Genomic DNA, 21151 nt, shown 5'->3' with positions numbered 1-21151 from the left:
GATGTAGCCTTAAAGGAAAGATTCACCCATTTTGAGTGCTATGTTGTTTTTGTGCGGCTCTGAGTGATGTTCTGTCGATTCCAAGGGTCATTTCATGTTTTCATGTACAGTACCAGTCAAAAGTTCGGACACACCTACTCATTCAAGGGTTTTTCTTTATTTTATAATATTTTCTACATTGTAGAATAGTAGTGAAGACATCAAAACTATGAAATAACACATATGGAATCAAAAAAGTGTTAAACAAATTCTTCAAAGTAGCCACCCTTTGCCTTGATGACAGCTTTGCACACTCTTGGCATTCTCTCAACCAGCTTCACCTGGAATGTTTTTCCAACAGTTTTGAAGGAGTTCCCACAATGCTGAGCACTTGTTGGCTGCTTTTCCTTCACTCTGCGGTCCAACTCATTCCAAACCATCTTAATTGGGTTGAGGTTGGGTGATTGTGGAGGCCAGGTCATCTGATGCAGCACTCCATCCCTCTCCTTCTTGGTCAAATAGCATTTATTTGGGCTGCAATTTCTGAGGCTGGTAACTCTAATGAACTTATCATCTGCAGCAGAGGTAACTCTGGGTCTTCCTTTCCTGAGGCTGTCCTCATGAGATACCGTTTCATCATAGCGCTTGATGGTTTTTGCGACTGACCTTCATGTCTTAAAGTAATGATGGACTGTCGTTTCTCTTTGCTTGTTTGAGCTGTTCTTGCCATAATATGGACTTGGTCTTTTACCAAATAGGGCTATCTTCTGTATACCACCCATACCTTGTCACAACACAACTGATTGGCTCAAAGCATTAAGAAGGAAAGAAATTCCACAAATTAACTTTTAAGAAGGCACACCTGTTAATTGAAATGCATTCCAGATGACTACCTCATGAAGCTGGTTGAGAGAATGCAAAGAGTGTGCAAAGCTGTCATCAAGGCAAAGGGTGGCTACTTTGAAGAATCTCAAATATAAAATATATTTTAATTTGTTTAACACGGTTTTGGTTACTACACTCTTGGCATTCTCTCTACCAGCTTTATGAGGTAGCCATCTGGAATGCATTTCAATTAACAGGTGTGCCTTGTTAAAAGTCCATATGTGTTATTTCATAGTTTTCAATGGCTTCACTATTTTTCTACAATGTAGAAAATAGTAAAAATAAAGAAACTCTTGAATGAGTACGTGTTTACTGGATATCTGAGCTATTGCCGTAAAAGCAGGCAGAAATACAGCCGTTATGACAAGTTTTGCATCATACGAATAGCTCAGATAGACATGAAAACATGAAATGACCCAGTGAATCGATAGAACATCGCTCAGATATGCACAAAAAAACTATACAACACTCAAAATGGGTGAATCTTTAATTTAAGTAAAAGGCTTTGAAATATAATAATGATAAGAAATGACATAAGAAATGTAGCATTTTTATCACAGCGCCACCTGTTGTCATCCTCAGAAGTCTGTGTGGACAGAACATAAGTCTCTGGATGGGAAGACCTACTACTACAACACAGAGACTAAGCAGTCTTCCTGGGAAAAGCCTGACGACCTGAAATCTCCTGCAGAAGTAAGGCCACACACATTATGGTTGTGTCTCAAATGACACCCTATTGCCATAGAGCTCTGGTCAAAAGTAGTGCGCTATATAGGGAATATAGGGTGCCTTTTGGGACACAGCCATTATCCTTCCCACACTGTTTCCTCATTAACAGTAGAGGCCATTCCCAGGCTCTAGCTGCAGCCACAATTTGTCCCCACTGTATTGTGGCGCGTGTCTATACGCACTATTTTCGCTTTGTGTTTTGCAGCAAATGCTGTCTAAATGCCCATGGAAGGAGTATAAATCAGACAATGGGAAGGCGTACTACTACAACTCCCAGACTAAGGAGTCCCGGTGGACCAAACCCAAAGAGCTTGAAGATCTGGAAGGTGAGCCGGGCATTAATGATCCTTTTCTAATCTCCTGGGACGAACTGGGCCTGTATCCACAAAGCATCTCAGAAAAGGACCTAGGAATCCTGTTAAAACCTGTTTTAAAACAACAACAACTCCCAGCTCAGTCTAGTTTTAAGGATGATGTTAAGACACTGCTCAGACAAACTCTGAGCCAGGTGTAAAATCAACTCATAAAAATGTCTCAGCTGGTATCACAACATTTTGAGGTACCGCAAAGGAAAGATAGTGAGAACGCTCATTGACATTGTTGCTAATGATGGGGAACCAATCATGATGAGGCATCGCCAGCTGTAAACTCTATAGCACACTTGACAACCACGGTGAATGTGACAAATGGATCACTTGAAATAACATGATGTAGGTAATTCAATTACATTAAAACTGATTTATTTATTAGCCTACTGGTTATAAGTATTAGGCATAACATGTGAAATAGGCCTTGTGAAATCATTGTCAAAAGCGCAAGAGATACTGTCGCATCTACAGTACATTTGGAAAGTATTGAGACCCTTAGACTTTTTCCACATTTTTTATTATGTTACAGCCTTATTCAAAAATTGATTAAATAAATGTTTTCCCTCATCAATACCACATAATGACAAAGCGAAAACAGATTTTTATAAATTTTTGCAAATGTATTACCAATAAAAAAACAAATACCTCATTTACATATGTATTCGGACCCTTCGCTATGAGACTCAAAATTGAGCTCAGGTGCATCCTGTTTCCATTGATCATCCTTGAGATTTTTCTACAACTAAATTCAATTGATTGGACATGATTTGGAAAGGCACACACCTGTCTAGATAAGGTTGGCAGTGCATGTCAGAGCAAAAACCAAGCCATGAGGTCGAAGGAATTATCTGTAGAGCTCCGAGACAGGATTGTGTCGAGGCACAGATCTGGGGAAGGGTACAAAAAAATGTCTGCGGCATTGAAGGTCCCCAAGAACACAGTGGCCTCCATAATTATTAAATGGAAGACGTTTGAAACCACCAAGACTCTTCCTAGAGCTGGCCGCCCGGCCAAACTGAGCAATCGTGGGAGAAGGGCCTTGGTCAGGGAGGTGACCAAGAACCCGATGGTCACTCTGAAGGACCTCCAGAGTCCCTCTGTGGAGCTGGGAGAACCTTCCAGAAGGACAGTCATCCCTGCAGCACTCCGTCATTCAGGCCTTTATGGTAGAGTGGCCAGATGGAAGCCACTCCTCAGTAAAAGGCACATGACAGCCCGCTTGGAGTTTGCCAAAAGGCACCTGAAGGACTCTGACCATGAGAAACAATATTCTCTGGTCTGATGAAACCAAGATTGAACTTTTTGGCCTGAATGCCAAGCGTCACGTCCGGAGAAGCATGGTGGAAGCATCATGCTGTGCGGATGTTTTTCAGTGGCAGGGACTGGGAGACTAGTCAGGATTGAGGGAAAGATGAACGGAGCAAAGTACAGAGATCCTTGATGAAAACCTGCTCCAGAGCGCTCAGGAACTCAGACTGGGGCGAAGGTTCACCTTCCAACAGGGAAACGACCCTAAGCACACAGCCAAGACAATGCAGGAGTGGCTTCGGGACAGGTCTCTGAATGTCCTTGAGTGACCCAGCCAGAGCCCGGACTTGAACCCGATCGAACATCTCTGGAGAGAGTCTCTAGTGCTGTTGCGGTTACGAAATTTAGTCAGCCGGTGATTGTCAAGCAAATAACTGTCGGTCTCATGGTAATTGACCGTTAATTAACATAAACACATTTAGCATCTCCAGGCTTCCACACAGCCTACAAGCCACTTATGCCGGCCTTTGGAACATATACATTTAAGTCTAATAAATCATGTAATATAGCCTACACCATCACAATAAATCCATTTATTTATTTTAGACAGGTCTAAAGAAGCATGAAAATGTAGTCTATTTCAGAATAGCATACTCTGAGTTGTCCTGATCTGGCTATGCCAAATGGCTGTGGGCTACACTAGTTCATTTAGCAGACAAGATTTGCTTAGAATTCCGTGGCATTATTTTATAGCATGAAGAATACAATTGAACAAACCTGAATAAAATACACTGCTTAAAAAAATAAAGGGAACACTAAAATAACACATCATAGATCTGAATGATTGAAATAATCTTATTAAATACTTTTCTTTACATAGTTGAATGTGCTGACAACAAAATCACACAAAAATTATCAATGGAAATCAAATGTATCAACCCATGGAGGTCTGGATATGGAGTCACCCTCAAAATTAAAGTGGAAAACCACACTACAGGCTGATCCAACTTTGATGTAATGTCCTTAAAACAAGTCAAAATGAGGCTCAGTAGTGTGTGTGGCCTCCACGTGCCTGTATGACCTCCCTACAACGCCTGGGCATGCTCCTGATGAGGTGGCGGATGGTCTCCTGAGGGATCTCCTCCCAGACCTGGACTAAAGCATCCGCCAACTCCTGGACAGTCTGTGGTGCAACGTGGCGTTGGTGGATGGAGCGAGACATGATGTCCCAGATGTGCTCAATTGGATTCAAGTCTGGGGAACGGGCGGGCCAGTCCATAGCATCAATGCCTTCCTCTTGCAGGAACTGCTGACACACTCCAGCCACATGAGATCTAGCATTGTCTTGCATTAGGAGGAACCCAGAGCCAACCGCACCAGCATATGGTCTCACAAGGGGTCTGAGGATCTCATCTCGGTACCTAATGGCAGTCAGGCTACCTCTGGCGAGCACATGGAGGGCTGTGCGGCCCCCCAAAGAAATGCCACCCCACACCATGACTGACCCACCGCCAAACCGGTCATGCTGGAGGATGTTGCAGGCAGCAGAACGTTCTCCACGGCGTCTCCAGACTCTGTCACGTGCTCAGTGTGAACCTGCTTTCATCTGTGAAGAGCACAGGGCGCCAGTGGCGAATTTGCCAATCTTGGTGTTCTCTGGCAAATGCCAAACGTCCTGCACGGTGTTGGGCTGTAAGCACAACCCCCACCTGTGGACGTCGGGCCCTCATACCACCCTCATGGAGTCTGTTTCTGACCGTTTGAGCAGACACATGCACATTTGTGGCCTGCTGGAGGTCATTTTGCAGGGCTCTGGCAGTGCTCCACCTGCTCCTCCTTGCACAAAGGCGGAGGTAGCAGTCCTGCTGCTGGGTTGTTGCCCTCCTACGGCCTCCTCCACGTCTCCTGATGTACTGGCCTGTCTCCTAGTAGCGCTTCCATGCTCTGGACACTACGCTGACAGACACAGCAAACCTTCTTGCCACAGCTCGCATTGATGTGCCATCCTGGATGAGCTACACTACCTGAGCCACTTGTGTGGGTTGTAGACTCCGTCTCATGCTACCACTAGAGTGAAAGCACCGGCAGCATTCAAAAGTGACCAAAACATCAGCCAGGAAGCATAGGATTTGAGATTTGAGTCCTTTATTGGGGATGTCTTGCTAATTGCCTATAATTTCCACCTGTTGTCTATTCCATTTGCACAACAGCATGTAAAATTCATTGTCAATCAGTGTTGCTTCCTAAGTGGACAGTTTGATTTCACAGAAGTGTGATTGACTTGGAGCTACATTGTGTTGTTTAAGTGTTCCCTTTATTTTTTTGAGCAGTGTAGAGAGGATATCAAACGATTTGAGGGAGTGCGCACATGCGGCTGTTCTGTGTTGAGCAGTTAACAAATAAATAGTTATTCCTATATGCTTAATTTATAGTTATTAATGTAACTTTAGTTGTTCTACAAATGTTGGGCTATATGTTTAGATTTTTAATACATTATAAGGCTGCATGATGCGACTAATAATGATTTGAAAAAAATCGCTTGAAAGGCATGAGCTCTGCTTTGTTTTTTGCGCAGGCTGTACACACTACATCAGTCACTTATTCACTATTTGACAAGCACTTGATAATGCCTAGAAGTTCACTGCGGCATCCCCTTTGTGTGGCCATAATGCACCCTAAAAAAATCCATGCCGTTGTGCCCTTCTCCCTGAGTGCTGCGCACTACATCACGTGATCGGGTCTTTCTCACAGGCTACAAGTGAAGACCAACATATCGGGGACGCAACTGCGCATATTCTTATCCAATTCCGAGGTGCAAATTGAAGATATTGGAAGAAATGTCCACATTTTCTTTTCGTCAGCCAACAAGATGAGTAGGCCTAACGAACAGCAAAAGCACTAGCCTATGTCAATCTACTATCCCCCATAGTACAAAGGTCGACCTATTCTATTCTGTGCGAGAAATAAATATTCCAAACATAGTCTGGGACAGTTGTGGGATGCGATAGATCCCAAATTAATACAACCACTAGCATCAAAAAAACAGTTTTACGCAATGTGGCTGACGCAACAGATCAGAACGTTTAGCTTAAAATGTTGATAAACTATTCAGCTATTTATTCACATTATAAGCACAGCAATGCGCATATAGTAGTTGGCTATAAGCGCGGATGTTCCAGTAGCGCAAAACACCATTATCAAAAGTGACTGCAAATGCAATTATGCATGTAATGCGTTTATTATAAAAGGAGTTGTTTCTTATGCTGGGCATCATTCACAAGTGATATATAATTCACAATATTGTCACCCATCAGACTATTCTTGATTTAATGTCTTTACATATACTAAATAATATGTGTGAAATTTGTTTTGATTTGGAATGGACCATTGTCATGCACCTGTATCGAAACAGGGGCAGGGGGAAAAAATACATGTCATCTATGCTCTTAAATAGCGAATGGAGGACGCTCTTCCCCATGGTTTATTTTCATGCCAGCTAGGTAGGCTATACTCCTGTTGTAAATATAAGCAATGTGCTTAATATTATGAAAGTTGAGAAATAAATATAGTAGACCTAGCCTATAGAAAGCTGATGGGATCCTCCTATTTTTAATAGAGGCCATCACACTGTTTTCTCGCGCAATTGCATAGCCTATTGAAATGTTGCGCAACAAGAGCTCATGGGCTCTCATGAAGTGTTTGATTAGATTTTCGAATACATTTGCATTGATGTCAGAGTGATTAGAGGGACAATGGAGTGCTGTGTACCAGGCAGTTATTAGCAAGTTTGGTAGGCTACTAATGACCATCAGCAGCATCAGAGCTTGGAGAAGCCTAATTACCGTGACTACATCCAATTCCAATTGACATTTAGCAGACGCTCTTATCCAGAGCGACTTACAATTAGTGAGTGCATACATTTTTCGAACCCACAACCTTTGCGTTGCAAGCGCCATGCTCTACCAACTGAGCTACAGGAGGGCCTAAACGGTCACGTGGAATTTGACTGCCTTCATGACTCGTGACCACCGGTGTGGCGGTAATACGGTCACCGCAACAGCCCTAGGAGAGACCGGAAAATAGCTGTGCAGCGAAGCTCCCCATCCAACCTGACAGAGCTTGAGAGGATCTGCAGAGAAGAATGGGAGAAACTCCCCAAATACAGGTGTGCCAAGCTTGTAGCGTCATACCCAAGAAGACTCAAGGCTGTAATCGCTGCCAAGGGTGCGTCAACAAAGCACTGAGTAAAGGGTCTGAATACTCATGTAAATGTGATATTTACGTTTTTTTCTTATTATAAATTTGCAAAAATTCCGAAACCTGTTTTTGCTTTGTCTTTTTGGGGTATTGTGTGTAGATGAGGGGGGGAAAAACTATTTAATCCATTTGAAAATAAATCTGTAACATAACAAAATGTGGAAAAGGTCAAGGGGTCGGAATACTTTCCGAATGCATTGTTGGTCTAGATTATTTATGGATTGATCATATAGTAATATCAAAACGTTTTAACAACTCCAAAGCAATTGCATGTGGGGCAGGAACCACTGACTCGCTGCAATTTTCTATTATCAAGACGCCTGCGGTAACTGGTTAGGACAGTTCATGTGGTGTCCTACATATCTGTCAACTAGGTGTGACACTTATGACTAAAGATGCTTCATGCATAGCTTTAATTTTTACCCATAACAGTAGGAGTAAAATGTCTCTCTTCTCAGCAACAATTTCCTACTCCTAAGACGCTTTGTGGATACGGGCCCAGGCCAGGGGATGCATTTACTCATCCTTTTAGACCAGCGTAAATGGCACGGTTGTCGTCAATGGACATAAACAGCTATTGGTAATGATAGATCAGTCCATCATCCAGCCCTTTGCACAAACTCATCTTAATGCCATTCATTCCTAGAAATGAAATGTGTTCCTAAAAGTATCCTGCGTAGGCATTGTTAACATGTGTATCTCTCCTCTCTTTTAGCCATGATAAAAGCTGAGGAGAATGGGTAAGAGCTGCTTATTATTACCACTACTCAACAAACTTTATTGCCAAAGCCTTTTACTTTGTATCACAGCCAATTACTTTGTAAATTATAAAATATCTTTGTAGATGACGGAACACATTAACTTCATCAATTGATCAAAAAGACATATCCTTTAATATTTTATTTGTAGATATATGTGAATGGAATGACCTAATTATTTTGACATTGGAGAGGCACTCTCCTGTTATGTCTAACAACATAATGGTGGATGATGCTGTATGAAGGTCCACCATAAATAATAACTGAACTGATTACAGGATGTCGGAGGTAGGCGCTCCTGGCACTGTCATCACCCCCACCCTTCAGCTCGACAGCGCTGTTGCAATGGCAACCATGATGATGGAAATGCCGGCCATGATGCCAGCTACAACCGTCTCAGTGGAACAGATGTCCCTGGTGCCCATGCATGTAGCTGAGGTCAACACTGACTCGCCTGTCAACTCCACAGAGGACGTGGCCGGCGTGGAGGCCTCACCCAGGTTGGTACCACTGATAGCCCCTTTACCCCCAGAGAGTTTAGAGACAGACTTACAATGAACTCACCAGGAATAGCAAGAAAGCACTGACACTTTCACCTATTTTCCCCATCTCATATTTTAATCTATATCTGCCTATAAAACTTCAAAATACCCACAAAAAATATATATTTAAAAAGGACACAATCAGACTACCAAAAACCTTGGTGCTGTTTTATCTTAGGTCATGGTCTCCCGAGTGGCGCAGTGGTCTAAGGCACTGCATCGCAGTGCTAGCTGTGCCACTAGAGATCCTGGTTTGAATCCAGGCTCTGCTGTAGCCGGCCGCAACCGGGAGACCAATGGGGCGGCGCACAATTGGCCCAGCGTCGTCCAGGGTAGGGGAGGGAATGGCAGGCAGGGAGGTAGCTCAGTTGATAGAGCATGGCGTTTGCAACGCCAGGGTTGTGGGTTCGTTTCCCACGGGGGGCCAGTATGAAAATAATAATGTATGCACTAACTGTAAGTCGCTCTGGATAAGAGCGTCAGCTAAATGACTAAAATGTAAATGTACATGTCTTTCTCTTCCTTTCCCTCTTTCTTTCCTCTAGTAATGACGCCTCAAAAGAGGAGAGGCCAGAGCTAGTGAAGAAAACATACAAGTGGAACACGAAAGAAGAGGCCAAGCAGGCTTTCAAAGAGCTCCTGAAGGAGAAGGTGAGAATTCCAGATGGGATTTCATTACTCTCCGGCTGCTCAGTCAGGGCTCCTGCATGAATCTCCAGCATGAATCATCAGCATGTATCATCCCAATGATCGTTGGAAATTCCAATCTGAACATTACATCAATACAATGCGCTCATAAAGGCAAAGCACACTCATCAACTGTGTCCGTGAAGCCCACACACTTCTGTCTCAGAACCACTTTCACTGGGTTGTAAATAAGGTGCTCGAAGCGCTGTTATGACTGGACTGTAATAAAGCTGGAGTGTCCTCCGACCTAAAGATTGTTTACCCATATGGCCCTCTTGGACTAATTAATCCATCTCGCCCAGCGTGAGCACTCTCAGGTCTTAGCATGATTGCTAAGCCTCACTGCTCCTCCTGTTGCCGGTGTGGCGAAGGATGTGTTGTTTTTGACCAAGGTGGCTCAGCGCGGCTATATTTAGGTCTTTTTTAATTTGGCACATAATGCTCTCCTCTGAAATTGCTCCTTGCCATTTCCCTGCGAGTTCTTAATGGCTCTGTCTTTATGATTAGCGTTATTGGATGAAAGCATGCGACCGGATTAGGACAGTGGAGAGTGGCATGCTCCACTGGGTTAGAATAACTCTGGTTGCGTTTGAAATAACAGCCTATTTCCTGTATAGTGCACTACTTTTGACCAGGGCCCATAGCCTAATAGTGCACTAAATAGTAAGTCGCTCTGGATAAGAGCATCTGCTAAATGACTAAAATGTAAATGGGGAATAGTGTGCCATTTGGGGTGCAACCTATGACGAGGCAAATAAAGTGCATTCGGAAAGTATTCAGACCCCTTCTCTTTTTCCACATTTTGTTACGTTACATCCTTATTCTAAAATGGATTAAATAAATAAAAATCCTCATGAATTTACACACCCCATAATGACAAAGCAAAAACAGGTTTTTAGAAATGTTTGCAAATGTATTACAAATAAAAAACAGAAATACTTTATTTACATAAGTATTCAGACCCTTTGCTATGACACTCGAAATTGAGCTCAGGTGCATCCTGTTTCCATTGATCATTTACATTTTAGTCATTTAGCAGACGCTCTTATCCAGAGCGACTTACAGGAGCAATTAGGGTTAAGTGCCTTGCTCAAGGGCACATCGACAGATTTTCACCTAGTCGGCTCGGGGATTAGAACCAGCGACCTTTTGGTTACTGGCACAACGCTCTTAACCACTAAGCTACCTGCCGCCCTTGAGATGTTTCTACAACTTGATTGGAGTCCATCTGTGGTAAATTCAATTGATTGGACATGATTTGGAAAGCTGTCTATATATAAGGTCCCACAGTTGACAGTGCATGTCAGAGAAAAAACCAAGCCATGAGGTCGAAGGAATTGTCCATAGAGCTCAGAGAAAGAATTGTGTTGAGACATAGATCTGGGGAAGGGTACCAAACAATGTATGCAGCATTGAAGGTCCCCAAGAACACAGAGGCCTCCATTCTTAAATGGATGAAGTTTGGAACCACCAAGACTCTTCCTAGAGCTGGCCGCCCGGCCAAACTGAGCAATCGGGGGAGAAGGGCCTTGGGCAGGGAGTTGACCAAGAACCCGATGGTTACTCAGACAGAGCTCCAGAGTTCCTCTGTGGAGATGGGAGAACCTTCCAGAAGGACAACCATCTCTGCAGCACTCCACCAATCAGGCCTTTATGGTAGAGTGGCCAGAAGGAAGCCACTCCTCAGTAAAAGACACGACAGCCCGCATGGAGTTTGCCAAAAGGCACCAAAAAGACTCTCAGACCATGCGAAACAAGATTCTCTGGTCTGATGAAGCCAAGATTGAACTCTTTGGCCTGAATGCTAAGCATCACATCTGGAGGAAACCTGGCACCATCCCTATGGTGAGGCATGGTGGTGGCAGCATCATGCTGTGGAGATGTTTTTCAGTGGCAGGGACTGGGAGACTAGTCAGGATCGAGAAAAGATGAACGGAGCAAAGTACAGAGAGATCCTTGATGAAACCTGCTCCAGAGCGCTCAGGACCTCAGACTGGGACGAAGGTTCACCTTCCAACAGGACAACGACCCTAAGCACACAACCAAGACAACGCAGGAGTGGCTTCGGGACAAGTCTCTGAATGTCCTTGAGTGTCCCAGCCAGAGCCCGGAACCCAATCGAACATCTCTGGAGAAACCTGAAAATAGCAGTGCAGCAACACTCCCCATCCAACCTGACAGAGCTTGAGAGGATCTGCAGAGAAGAATGGGAGAAACTCCCCAAATACAGGTGTGCCAAGCTTGTAGCGGCATACCCAAGAAGACTCAGCTGTAATCACTGCCAAAGGTTCTTAAACAAAGTACTGAGTAAAGGTTCTGAATACTTATGTAAATGTGATATATATATCCTATTTTCGATGTATTTTTTTATTATAAAAAAAAAACTGTTTTTGCTTTGTCATTATGGGGTATTGTGTGTAGATTGATGAGGGGGAAAAAAAACTATTTAATCGATTTTAGAATAAGGCTGTAACTTAAGAAAATGTGGAAAAAGTAAAGGGGTCTGAATACTTTCCGAATGCAATATACATGCCCAGAAATCATCCGTTCATAATGGATGGAAACATTCACCCGTCTTAAACTCTTTATGTATCGCCTTGCCTGGAACAAGCCAGAGAATCTCATCACCGCTCCTTCTTTTATCTTTCAGATAGGCTACACATGCATACATGTTCCTATACACGGGTGCATAGATTCAATACATAGGCTACACCCTGCATAATGTATTGTTTACTGTTGATGGAAATGTGAGCTGCACTCATACACAGCTTTGCTATATATGAGCTGTGATGCAGATTATACAGCTGGGTTGATTTGTGTTGACTAGAGTACTTTATGTAGGAATCAAATCTTAATGCTCGATATCCTCTTTTTACATTTCAGGGCGTTTCATCCAATGCGTCTTGGGAACAAGCCATGAAAATGATCATCAATGACCCACGCTACAGGTACCCACCCACTTCCTTGTTTTTCGGATTATGCTAATGTAATCCATGAATATTAAACAACTTCTCTAACCAGCTGTTTGATGTTTGTCCCTATTTCTCATTGAAGTGCTCTGCCGAAACTAAGTGAGAAAAAGCAGGCCTTCAATGCTTACAAGGTGCAGACGGAGAAAGAGGAGAAAGAGGAGGCTAGGATCAAGTACAAGGAGTCCAAGGAAACGTATCAGCGATTTTTGGAAAGTCACGAGAAAATGACATCTACCACCAGATACAAGTAAGTATCTTTCTTGGTAAAGTCTTGTTGCGTCCCAAATGGCACCCTATTCCATACATCATGCCCTACATGTTTTATTTTTACTTATCTATTTTTCACCTAACACTTATTTTCCTTAAACTGCATTGTTGGTTAAGGGGTCGTAAGTAAGCTTTTCACTGAAAGGTCTACACCTGTTGTATTCGGCGAATGTGACAAATAAAATTTGATAGTGCACTACTTTTGACAAGGGCCCATAAGAATAGGGTGACATATAAGCATAGGGTGCCATTTGGGATGCAAGCCTCAGTCTTTGTACTTCTACGTTTCTGTCATTAATATGTGCTTCCTGGAGTTGCCAATATGTGACGATATTGGGATAATCAATGAAACCATACAGATGTGAACCAAGTGAGTTACTGACTATTATAAACTGAGTGGTTCAAGCCCTGAATGCTGATTGGCTGAAAGTTGTGGTATATCAGACCGCAAACCACGGGTATGACCAACTTTTTTTTTGTTACTCTTTTAATTACGTTGGTAACCAGTTTATAATAGCAATAGGCACCTCGGTGGTTTGTGGTATATGGCCAATATACCACGGCTAAGGGCTGTATCCAGGCACTCCGCGTTGCGTCGTGCATAAGAACAGCCCTTAGCCGTGGTATATTGGCCATATACCACACCCCCTTGGGCCTTATTGCTTAATTATATGGCCAGAGCACCAATAATATGCCCCCACTTAATCATCGACGCTGACCTTTCTGTGGTGTAGTTGTGGTCGGTCCATGGCCCATATCTAGCCAAACCAGACTTATTATTAGCAGAATAATGTATTTTTTTATTGTTACACCGGATAGGTGCAGTGAAATGTGTTGTTTTACATGATCAGCCATAGTGGTATAGTGCCCCTGGAGCAAATTAGGGTTAAGTGCCTTGCTCAAGGGCACATCAACATATTTTTTTCACCTCACTGGCTTGGGTATTCGAACCAGCGACCTTTCGGTTACTGGCCCAACGCTCTAACTGCTAGGCTACCTGCTGCCTGACAAGCTCTAATAGATGAGTAAACACTGGTAGTACACAGACAGAATAAACCCCATCCATCCCTAAAACAAAACATTGCTTTATCAGATAGATTTTAGCATTTTGACTTCCCCTGCATGTGAATCCACCAAATTACCATGCAGGCTCTCTCTCTCTCTCCCTGTACTCGCTCTCTCTCCCCCTACCCCTGTCCTGTCTGTCTTTCTGGGTGTGATAGTCACTGACATGGCTCCAGGGGAAGTGATCGACCTTGACAACCAGCCAGTTTGGAGGCCACTGGCTGGTGTTGTCGAGGCAACTAGGACGAACAGCTGGGGGGTGACATCAGGGTCTTCTGACTGTGTCACATTCCTTTTCATGTTTTTAGAACCCACTCATCCTAGAACTACTACTACTCCACTGGCCTCACTGGTAGCATGGAGATAATTAACTAGATATGGTTTCCCCGCGTCTTGAGGTATTTGGAATGCACGTTTCTTCTCATGAAGAATTGTAGGCTAATTTTATGTCTTGGACAATTGTGATCATCTCAAACAATAGCTGCAGTGCTTTGAGCTGGGCGAGCAGCAATAGTAATGGTTTTAGCTTGTGTAATGCTGCCCCCGTGGGGAGCAAAGTGTCATTGCATTTGGAGTCTGGATTTCCAACTTATTCCCTCCTGATTTTGGGAATCTTCCAAATTGGATTTCTGAAAACCTGGGAATTTTGGGAAAGTTACCGGAATTTCGCAACCCTATTTGTCATGCATTACTTTTTTTTTCATGACTGTGGTTGTATCTGTGTGTGAACCAGGAAAGCAGAGCAGATGTTTGCGGAGCTAGATGTGTGGAGCACCGTCCCAGAGAGGGACAGACTGGAGATCTATGAAGACGTCCTGTTCTACCTAGCCAAGAAGGAGAAGGTCAGTTTTATTACTGTTAGGCTGCCTTTTCACAACTACCACTTTATTCTCTTCCATTATCCTATCTACATTCACTTGCCAATGTTTAATCCTATTTCAAATTAAACTTTTCTATTTACAAAATAAATCTAGTGTGAGGAAAATAATGTATTTGATCCCTGGCTGTCTGAAGAACAGAGTATTACTATCAGGGTTGGGATCAATTCCATTTCAATTCAGGAAAATGGAATCGGAATTTCAGTGTACTTCCTGAATTGAAATGGAATTGAGCCCAACGCTGATTACTAAGGACATTATCTGTCAGAATGTGTTGACCTCATCTTCACTCTAGTCTGTTCCATCTTTGTCATATGTGTGGTACAGGAGCAAGCCAAGCAGCTGAGGAAGAGGAACTGGGAGGCTCTGAAGAACATCCTGGACAACATGGCCAATGTGACGTACCGCACCACCTGGTCCGAGGCCCAGCAGTACCTGTTGGACAACCCCACCTTCGCAGAGGACGAGGAGCTCCAGAGTATGCTGCTCACTCATTCATACTGGCTGCATCCCAAATGGCACCCAATTCCCTACATAGTGCACTACTTTTGACCAGAGTCCTATATGGCTCTGGTCAAAAGTAGTGCACTATATAAGGAATAGGGAGCCATTTGGGACACAACCTTACTCAGCGCTCTGCATTTATTTAACTAGAGCAGCAGAGCTGTTACTTGTGCGTCATAAAAAAAAGGGTGTCTGTCTGTGAATTTGAATACGTGAACGACTGAACAGGCTGAGTAACTGAAGTCTGTGAATGACTGCTCTGTCCAGTCAGGTGTGTGTAGAAGAGGGACTGTTGTGTGAGTGCTCTGTTGACGTTCTCCCCTCTCTCTGTTTCTCTCCTTTCTTTTCACTCCTTGCTTACTTCAGACATGGACAAAGAGGACGCTCTGATCTGTTTCGAGGAGCACATCCGAGCGCTGGAGAAGGAGGAGGAGGATGAGAAGCAGAAGACACTGCTGAGGGAGAGGAGGAGACAGCGCAAGAACAGAGAGTCCTTCCAGGTGAGAAAGACGGGCCTCCTACCGTACCCCACCATGGAGCGTTTTGGGAACAGTGTACACGGTAGAGGATTATGTGGTCCTCTGTAGCTCAGCTGGTAGAGCACGGCGCTTGTAACGCCAAGGTAGTGGGTTCGATCCCCGGGACCACCCATACACAAAAAAAATGTATGCACGCATGACTGTAAGTCGCTTTGGATAAAAGCGTCTGCTAAATGGCATATTATATATTATATATATTATATATTATATTATATATATTATATATATTATATATTATGATACAAACAATGCTAACACCATAGAATTACATATAGAACATTAGAATGGATATTGGTAGCCTAGCAACATGGTATGGATCATTTGGACCGTCTTGGTTCATTCTTAAAACGGATCAAAGTGAGTTATAGGATTTCTATGACTAACACAGACTGAAGAAAAAGGCCAAATAGTTTGTCAGGCGTTTGACTGTAATACTGTACTGGAAAAGTACAGGAAAATAGGATGGAATGTTTGCGTGTGTTGATCCCTCTCAGGGATGTCATTTATTCAGGTTGCGTCCCAAATGGCGCCCTATTTCCTTTATAGGGAATAGGGTGCCATTTGGGACGCAGCCCAGTCATTTCAGTTGGTTTGCTGAGCCTTGTGTTTTTTCACCCCAGAAATTCCTGGACGAGCTCCATGACAACGGTCAGCTCCACTCCATGTCTGCCTGGATGGAGATGTACCCCACCGTCAGCTCCGACATCCGCTTCGCCAACATGCTGGGCCAGCCAGGTATGAGGACGCCCGCTGCATGCGCGCGCACGCTCGCTCACACCAGGGTTTCCGTTAGCCGCTAATAGCCGGCTTTAGGCCGATATTTATTTTTATTTAAATGAAAATAAATAAATAAATAAAAGGTACAAAAGCCAATAAATAAAATTGCAGCCGGCCAATTGTCCAGGAGAAGAAAATATCCCATTGCCAAATAATGCTTTTTATCCTATTCATTGATGGAAATAGCAGTCGATGGAAATACATTTGACTGGTCATGCTTATCGGACATTTGCATAATTTTGTGCAGTTAAATTGCCGCATGTGTACAGTATATTCCTTATGTATCTTATTTATCACACACGTGCACAGCATACAGATACAGAGCCATTGAGTGGAAAATCTGTCAGACAGTACGAGAGCTGCTGCTACAGAATCTCAAACAGCAAATGCATAGGCAACAGAAGGCAGGGTTCATCAGCACGTCACACACCACTTTGCAATGAGCTGGAGGCAGGATGTGTTCTGAAAACATACAGTGAGGGGAAAAAAGTATTTGATCCCCTGCTGATTTTGTACGTTTGCCCACTGACAAAGACATGATCAGTCTATAATTTTAATGGTAGGTTTATTTGAACAGTGAGAGACAGAATAACAACAAAAAAATCCAGAAAAATGCATGTAAAAAATGTTATAAATTGATTTGCATTTTAATGAGGGAAATAAGTATTTGACCCCTCTGCAAAACATGACTTAGTACTTGGTGGCAAAACCCTTGTTGGCAATCACAGAGGTCAGACGTTTCTTGCAGTTGGCCACCAGGTTTCCACACATCTCAGTAGGGATTTTGTCCCACTCCTCTTTGCAGATCTTCTCCAAGTCATTAAGGTTTCGAGCCTGACGTTTGGCAACTCGAACCATCAGCTCCCTCCACAGATTTTCTATGGGATTAAGGTCTGGAGACTGGCTAGGCCACTCCAGGACCTTAATGTGCTTCTTCTTGAGCCACTCCTTTGTTGCCTTGGCCGTGTGTTTTGGGTCATTGTCATGCTGGAATACCCATCCACGACCCATTTTCAATGCCCTGGCTGAGGGAAGGAGGTTCTCACCCAAGATTTGACGGTACATGGCCCCGTCCATCGTCCCTTTGATGCGGTGAAGTTGTCCTGTCCCCTTAGCAGAAAAACACCCCCAAAGCATAATGTTTCCACCTCCATGTTTGACGGTGGGGATGATGTTCTTGGGGTCATAGGCAGCATTCCTCCTCCTCCAAACACAGCGAGTTGAGTTGATGCCAAAGAGCTCGATTTTGGTCTCATCTGACCACAACACTTTCACCCAGTTCTCCTCTGAATCATTCAGATGTTCAATGGCAAACTTCAGATGGGCCTGTATATGTGCTTTCTTGCGCAGGGGGACCTTGCGGGCGCTGCAGGATTTCAGTCCTTCACGGTGTAGTGTGTTACCAATTGTTTTCTTGGTGACTATGGTCCCAGCTGCCTTGAGATCATTGACAAGATCCTCCCGTGTAGTTCTGGGCTGATTCCTCACCGTTCTCATGATCATTGCAACTCCACGAGGTGAGAACTTGCATGGAGCCCCAGGCCGAGGGAGATTGACAGTTCTTTTGTGTTTCTTCCATTTGCGAATAATTGCACCAACTGTTGTCACCTTCTCACCAAGCTGCTTGGCGATGGTCTTGTAGCCCATTCCAGCCTTGTGTCGGTCTACAATCTTGTCCCTGACATCCTTGGAGAGCTCTTTGGTCTTGGCCATGGTGGAGAGTTTGGAATCTGATTGATTGCTTCTGTGGACAGGTGTCTTTTATACAGGTAACAAACTGAGATTAGGAGCACTCCCTTTAAGAGTGTGCTCCTAATCTCAGCTCGTTACCTGTATAAAAGACACCTGGGAGCCAGAAATCTTTCTGATTGAGAGGGGGTCAAATACTTATTTCCTTCATTTAAAATGCAAATCAATTTATAACATTTTTGACATGCATTTTTCTGGATTTTGTTGTTGTTATTCTGTCTCTCACTGTTCAAATAAACCTACCATTAAAATTATAGACTGATCATTTCTTTGTCAGTGGGCAAACGTACAAAATCAGCAGGGGATCAAATACTTTTACTGTACTTAATTGTTTGAAACCTGAACGTTTTAATACATTTTATGAGGCATGTCTTCCCTTGCTTCAAAGTAGCCTAGCCAAAATCAGACCATATCCGTGGAGGCAATTATTTTATATCAACTTTATTTCATTGTCCAGTAGCCAAAGGCACAATCATAGTCATATTAGCAACCCATGATAGCTGTTGCATATTAGATCTCCCCTCTTTCAACATTTCTAACGGATATTTTCATCTGTCACATGAAACCAATCGCATGTGCGGTGCGCTTTGACATCAGTGTTTTCCCGTTAATTGCATTATGGAACGAACATTCTGATCTGTTGCATCAGACTCATAGCTTTTTAACATTCTTATTTTTGTTATGTAGCCTAGGCCAACTGGTTGAATTCATTTGGGATCTCTCGTCCCATAACTGTCCCAGAGTCAGTTTGGAATAGTCTTTTTCTTTCTCGACAAGCTGACCAATAGAATAGGTAAACTTTTCTACTATATGGGGGATAGTAGATTGATATAGGCTAGTGATTTTGCTGTTTGTAACTCGTCTTCTTGGCTACGAAAAATAAAATCTTCAAAGTGCGCATACGAATTCGGTAAGAAGGACCACACATCGTTGCATCCTTGATTTGCATGTTCTGTTAATATGAATGACCATAATCTAAATGTGATTTCTGTCATTCTGAGCACCGTGAGTGGACGCCCTAATCGGGTTACGCACCCAATGCATATGGGTCCGGTAAATTTCTCAAATGTCCGGTAAATTAGCGTTCAAATGTATGGCGCCACATATTCCTAACGGAAACCCTGGCTCTCACACAAGTGTACACACATACTTACATGCGCACACACACACACACACGTGGACGCACACACTGATAGACACACGCACATGCGTGCACCTTATCAATATTGTTGTTCTCTTAGCCACTTGTACTGTGGTGATAATGTCATATTCTACTTCTGCTGCTCTGGTTCGTGGTCTCTGCCTTTCTTTAGCCTTTGGTGTTGTGGTAACCATGTGTTGTCAGAGCACATCTTGAATAACACGTGCATGTTAGTTTATGGTGTCTATTCTGCAGGCTCCACTCCCCTCGATCTGTTCAAGTTCTACGTGGAAGACCTGAAGGCTCGCTACCACGACGAGAAGAGGATCATCAAGGATATCCTGAAGGTGTGAGATGTTACCTTCTCCTGTGTTTTCTGCCACATAGTGTATGAGTCTCAAATGGCATCCTATTCCCTATTTAGTGCACTACTTTTTGCCTATATAGTGCATTACCTTTCACCAGAGCCCTATGGTACCTGATCAAAAGTAGGGTACGAAATAGAGAGTAGGTTGCCATTTGGGATGCAATCTACTTTACAGCGTAGATATTGTATAATCTCCACTTTGATTTCATGCACAATCGCCTCATTATCATTATTTTATTAACTCTCTTCTTTCCTCCACACAGGACAAAAACTTCTTGGTCGAGGTCAACACTAGCTTTGAAGACTTTGGCACTGTGATTAGCTCAGACAAGAGAGCCACGACGCTGGACGCAGGCAACATCAAGCTAGCCTTCAACAGCGTATGAGCTCTTTGATTTATACCTACACCACCATTTCTGTGTCCGAAATGGTACTATATTAACTATACACTGAGTGTACAAAACATTAGGAACATCCTCCTAATATTCAGTTGCACCACCCTTTGCCCTCAGAACAGCCTCAATTCGTCAGGGCATGGACGGTACAGGGTGTCGTAAGCATTCCACAGGGATGCTGGCCCATGTTGACGCCAATGCTTCCCACAGTTGTGTCAAGTTGGCTGGATGTCCTTTGACTGGTGGACCATTCTTGATACACACGGGAAACTGTTGAGCGTGGAAAAAAGCCTGCAGCATTGCAGTTCTTGACACAAACTGCTGCGCCTGGCACCTACTACCATACTCCGTTCAAAGGCACTTAAATATTTTGTCTTGCCCATTCACGCTCTGAATGGCACACATACACAATCCATGTCTCAAGGTTTAAAAATCCTTCTTTAATTTGTCTCCTCCCCTTCATCTACACTGATTGAAGTGGATTTAAAAAGTGACATCAATAAGGGTTCATAGCTTTCACCTGGATTCACCTGCTCAGTCTGTCATGGAAAGTGCAGGTGTTCTTAATGTTTTGTCAACTCTATGGGCACTGGTCAGAAGTAGTGCACTAAATAGGGAATGGATGCCATTTAGGATGCAGAATGCTTCACTGACGATCAGTGACCTCGCTGTGCTTCTAATAACTACTGTGTGACCTCCCTCTCTCCTCCTGTACCCATGTAGTTGCTGGAGAAGGCGGAGGCTCGGGAGAGGGAGCGGGAGAAGGAGGAGGCCAGGAAGATGAAGAGGAAAGAGGCTACCTTCAAGAGCATGTTGAAGCAGGCCACCCCGGCCCTGGAACCAGAGGCTACCTGGGAAGGAGTATGTGTTGATCTGTTACCTTTCTCACACACACACACACACACTCTGTCTTACTGTTACCTTGCATCAGAGGTGTGGTTCGAGTCACATGACTTGGACTCGAATCTGACTCAAGTCACAAATTTGACAACATAGAAAATAAAATAACTTGAGACTTGACGTGGACTTGAGACTGATGACTTG

At 43.6% G+C, this 21151-nt stretch overlaps 1 protein-coding gene across 5 annotated transcripts in view; it reads left to right on the top strand.

Moving 5' to 3' along the window:
* The window catches only part of LOC311143717 (pre-mRNA-processing factor 40 homolog A-like), a 37205-nt gene that overhangs the window by 7815 nt on the left and 8239 nt on the right, over nt 1-21151 (top strand). For 4 of the 5 annotated variants that reach the window (XR_014614438.1, XR_014614439.1, XM_084179589.1 and 1 more), the window contains 14 exons: nt 1447-1557; nt 1799-1919; nt 8182-8206; nt 8503-8724; nt 9312-9417; nt 12337-12401; nt 12508-12672; nt 14491-14599; nt 14963-15113; nt 15506-15639; nt 16299-16413; nt 19580-19692; nt 19976-20092; nt 20831-20968. Coding sequence is in view for 3 of the 5 variants with exons in the window: in XM_084179589.1 (XP_084035715.1) it covers nt 1447-1557; nt 1799-1919; nt 8182-8206; nt 8503-8724; nt 9312-9417; nt 12337-12401; nt 12508-12672; nt 14491-14599; nt 14963-15113; nt 15506-15639; nt 16299-16413; nt 19580-19692; nt 19976-20092; nt 20831-20968 (1692 nt within the window). In the remaining 2 variants the exon portion in view is untranslated. The remainder of the gene's footprint in view (nt 1-1446; nt 1558-1798; nt 1920-8181; nt 8207-8502; nt 8725-9311; nt 9418-12336; nt 12402-12507; nt 12673-14490; nt 14600-14962; nt 15114-15505; nt 15640-16298; nt 16414-19579; nt 19693-19975; nt 20093-20830; nt 20969-21151) is intronic. The other variant, XM_084179588.1, reaches the window with a different exon arrangement.

The sequence above is a fragment of the Coregonus lavaretus genome, assembly GCF_964263955.1.
Source record: "Coregonus lavaretus genome assembly, chromosome: 16".
Taxonomy (NCBI): Eukaryota; Metazoa; Chordata; class Actinopteri; order Salmoniformes; family Salmonidae; genus Coregonus; species Coregonus lavaretus.
This window is presented reverse-complemented; position numbering and strand designations above follow the sequence as displayed.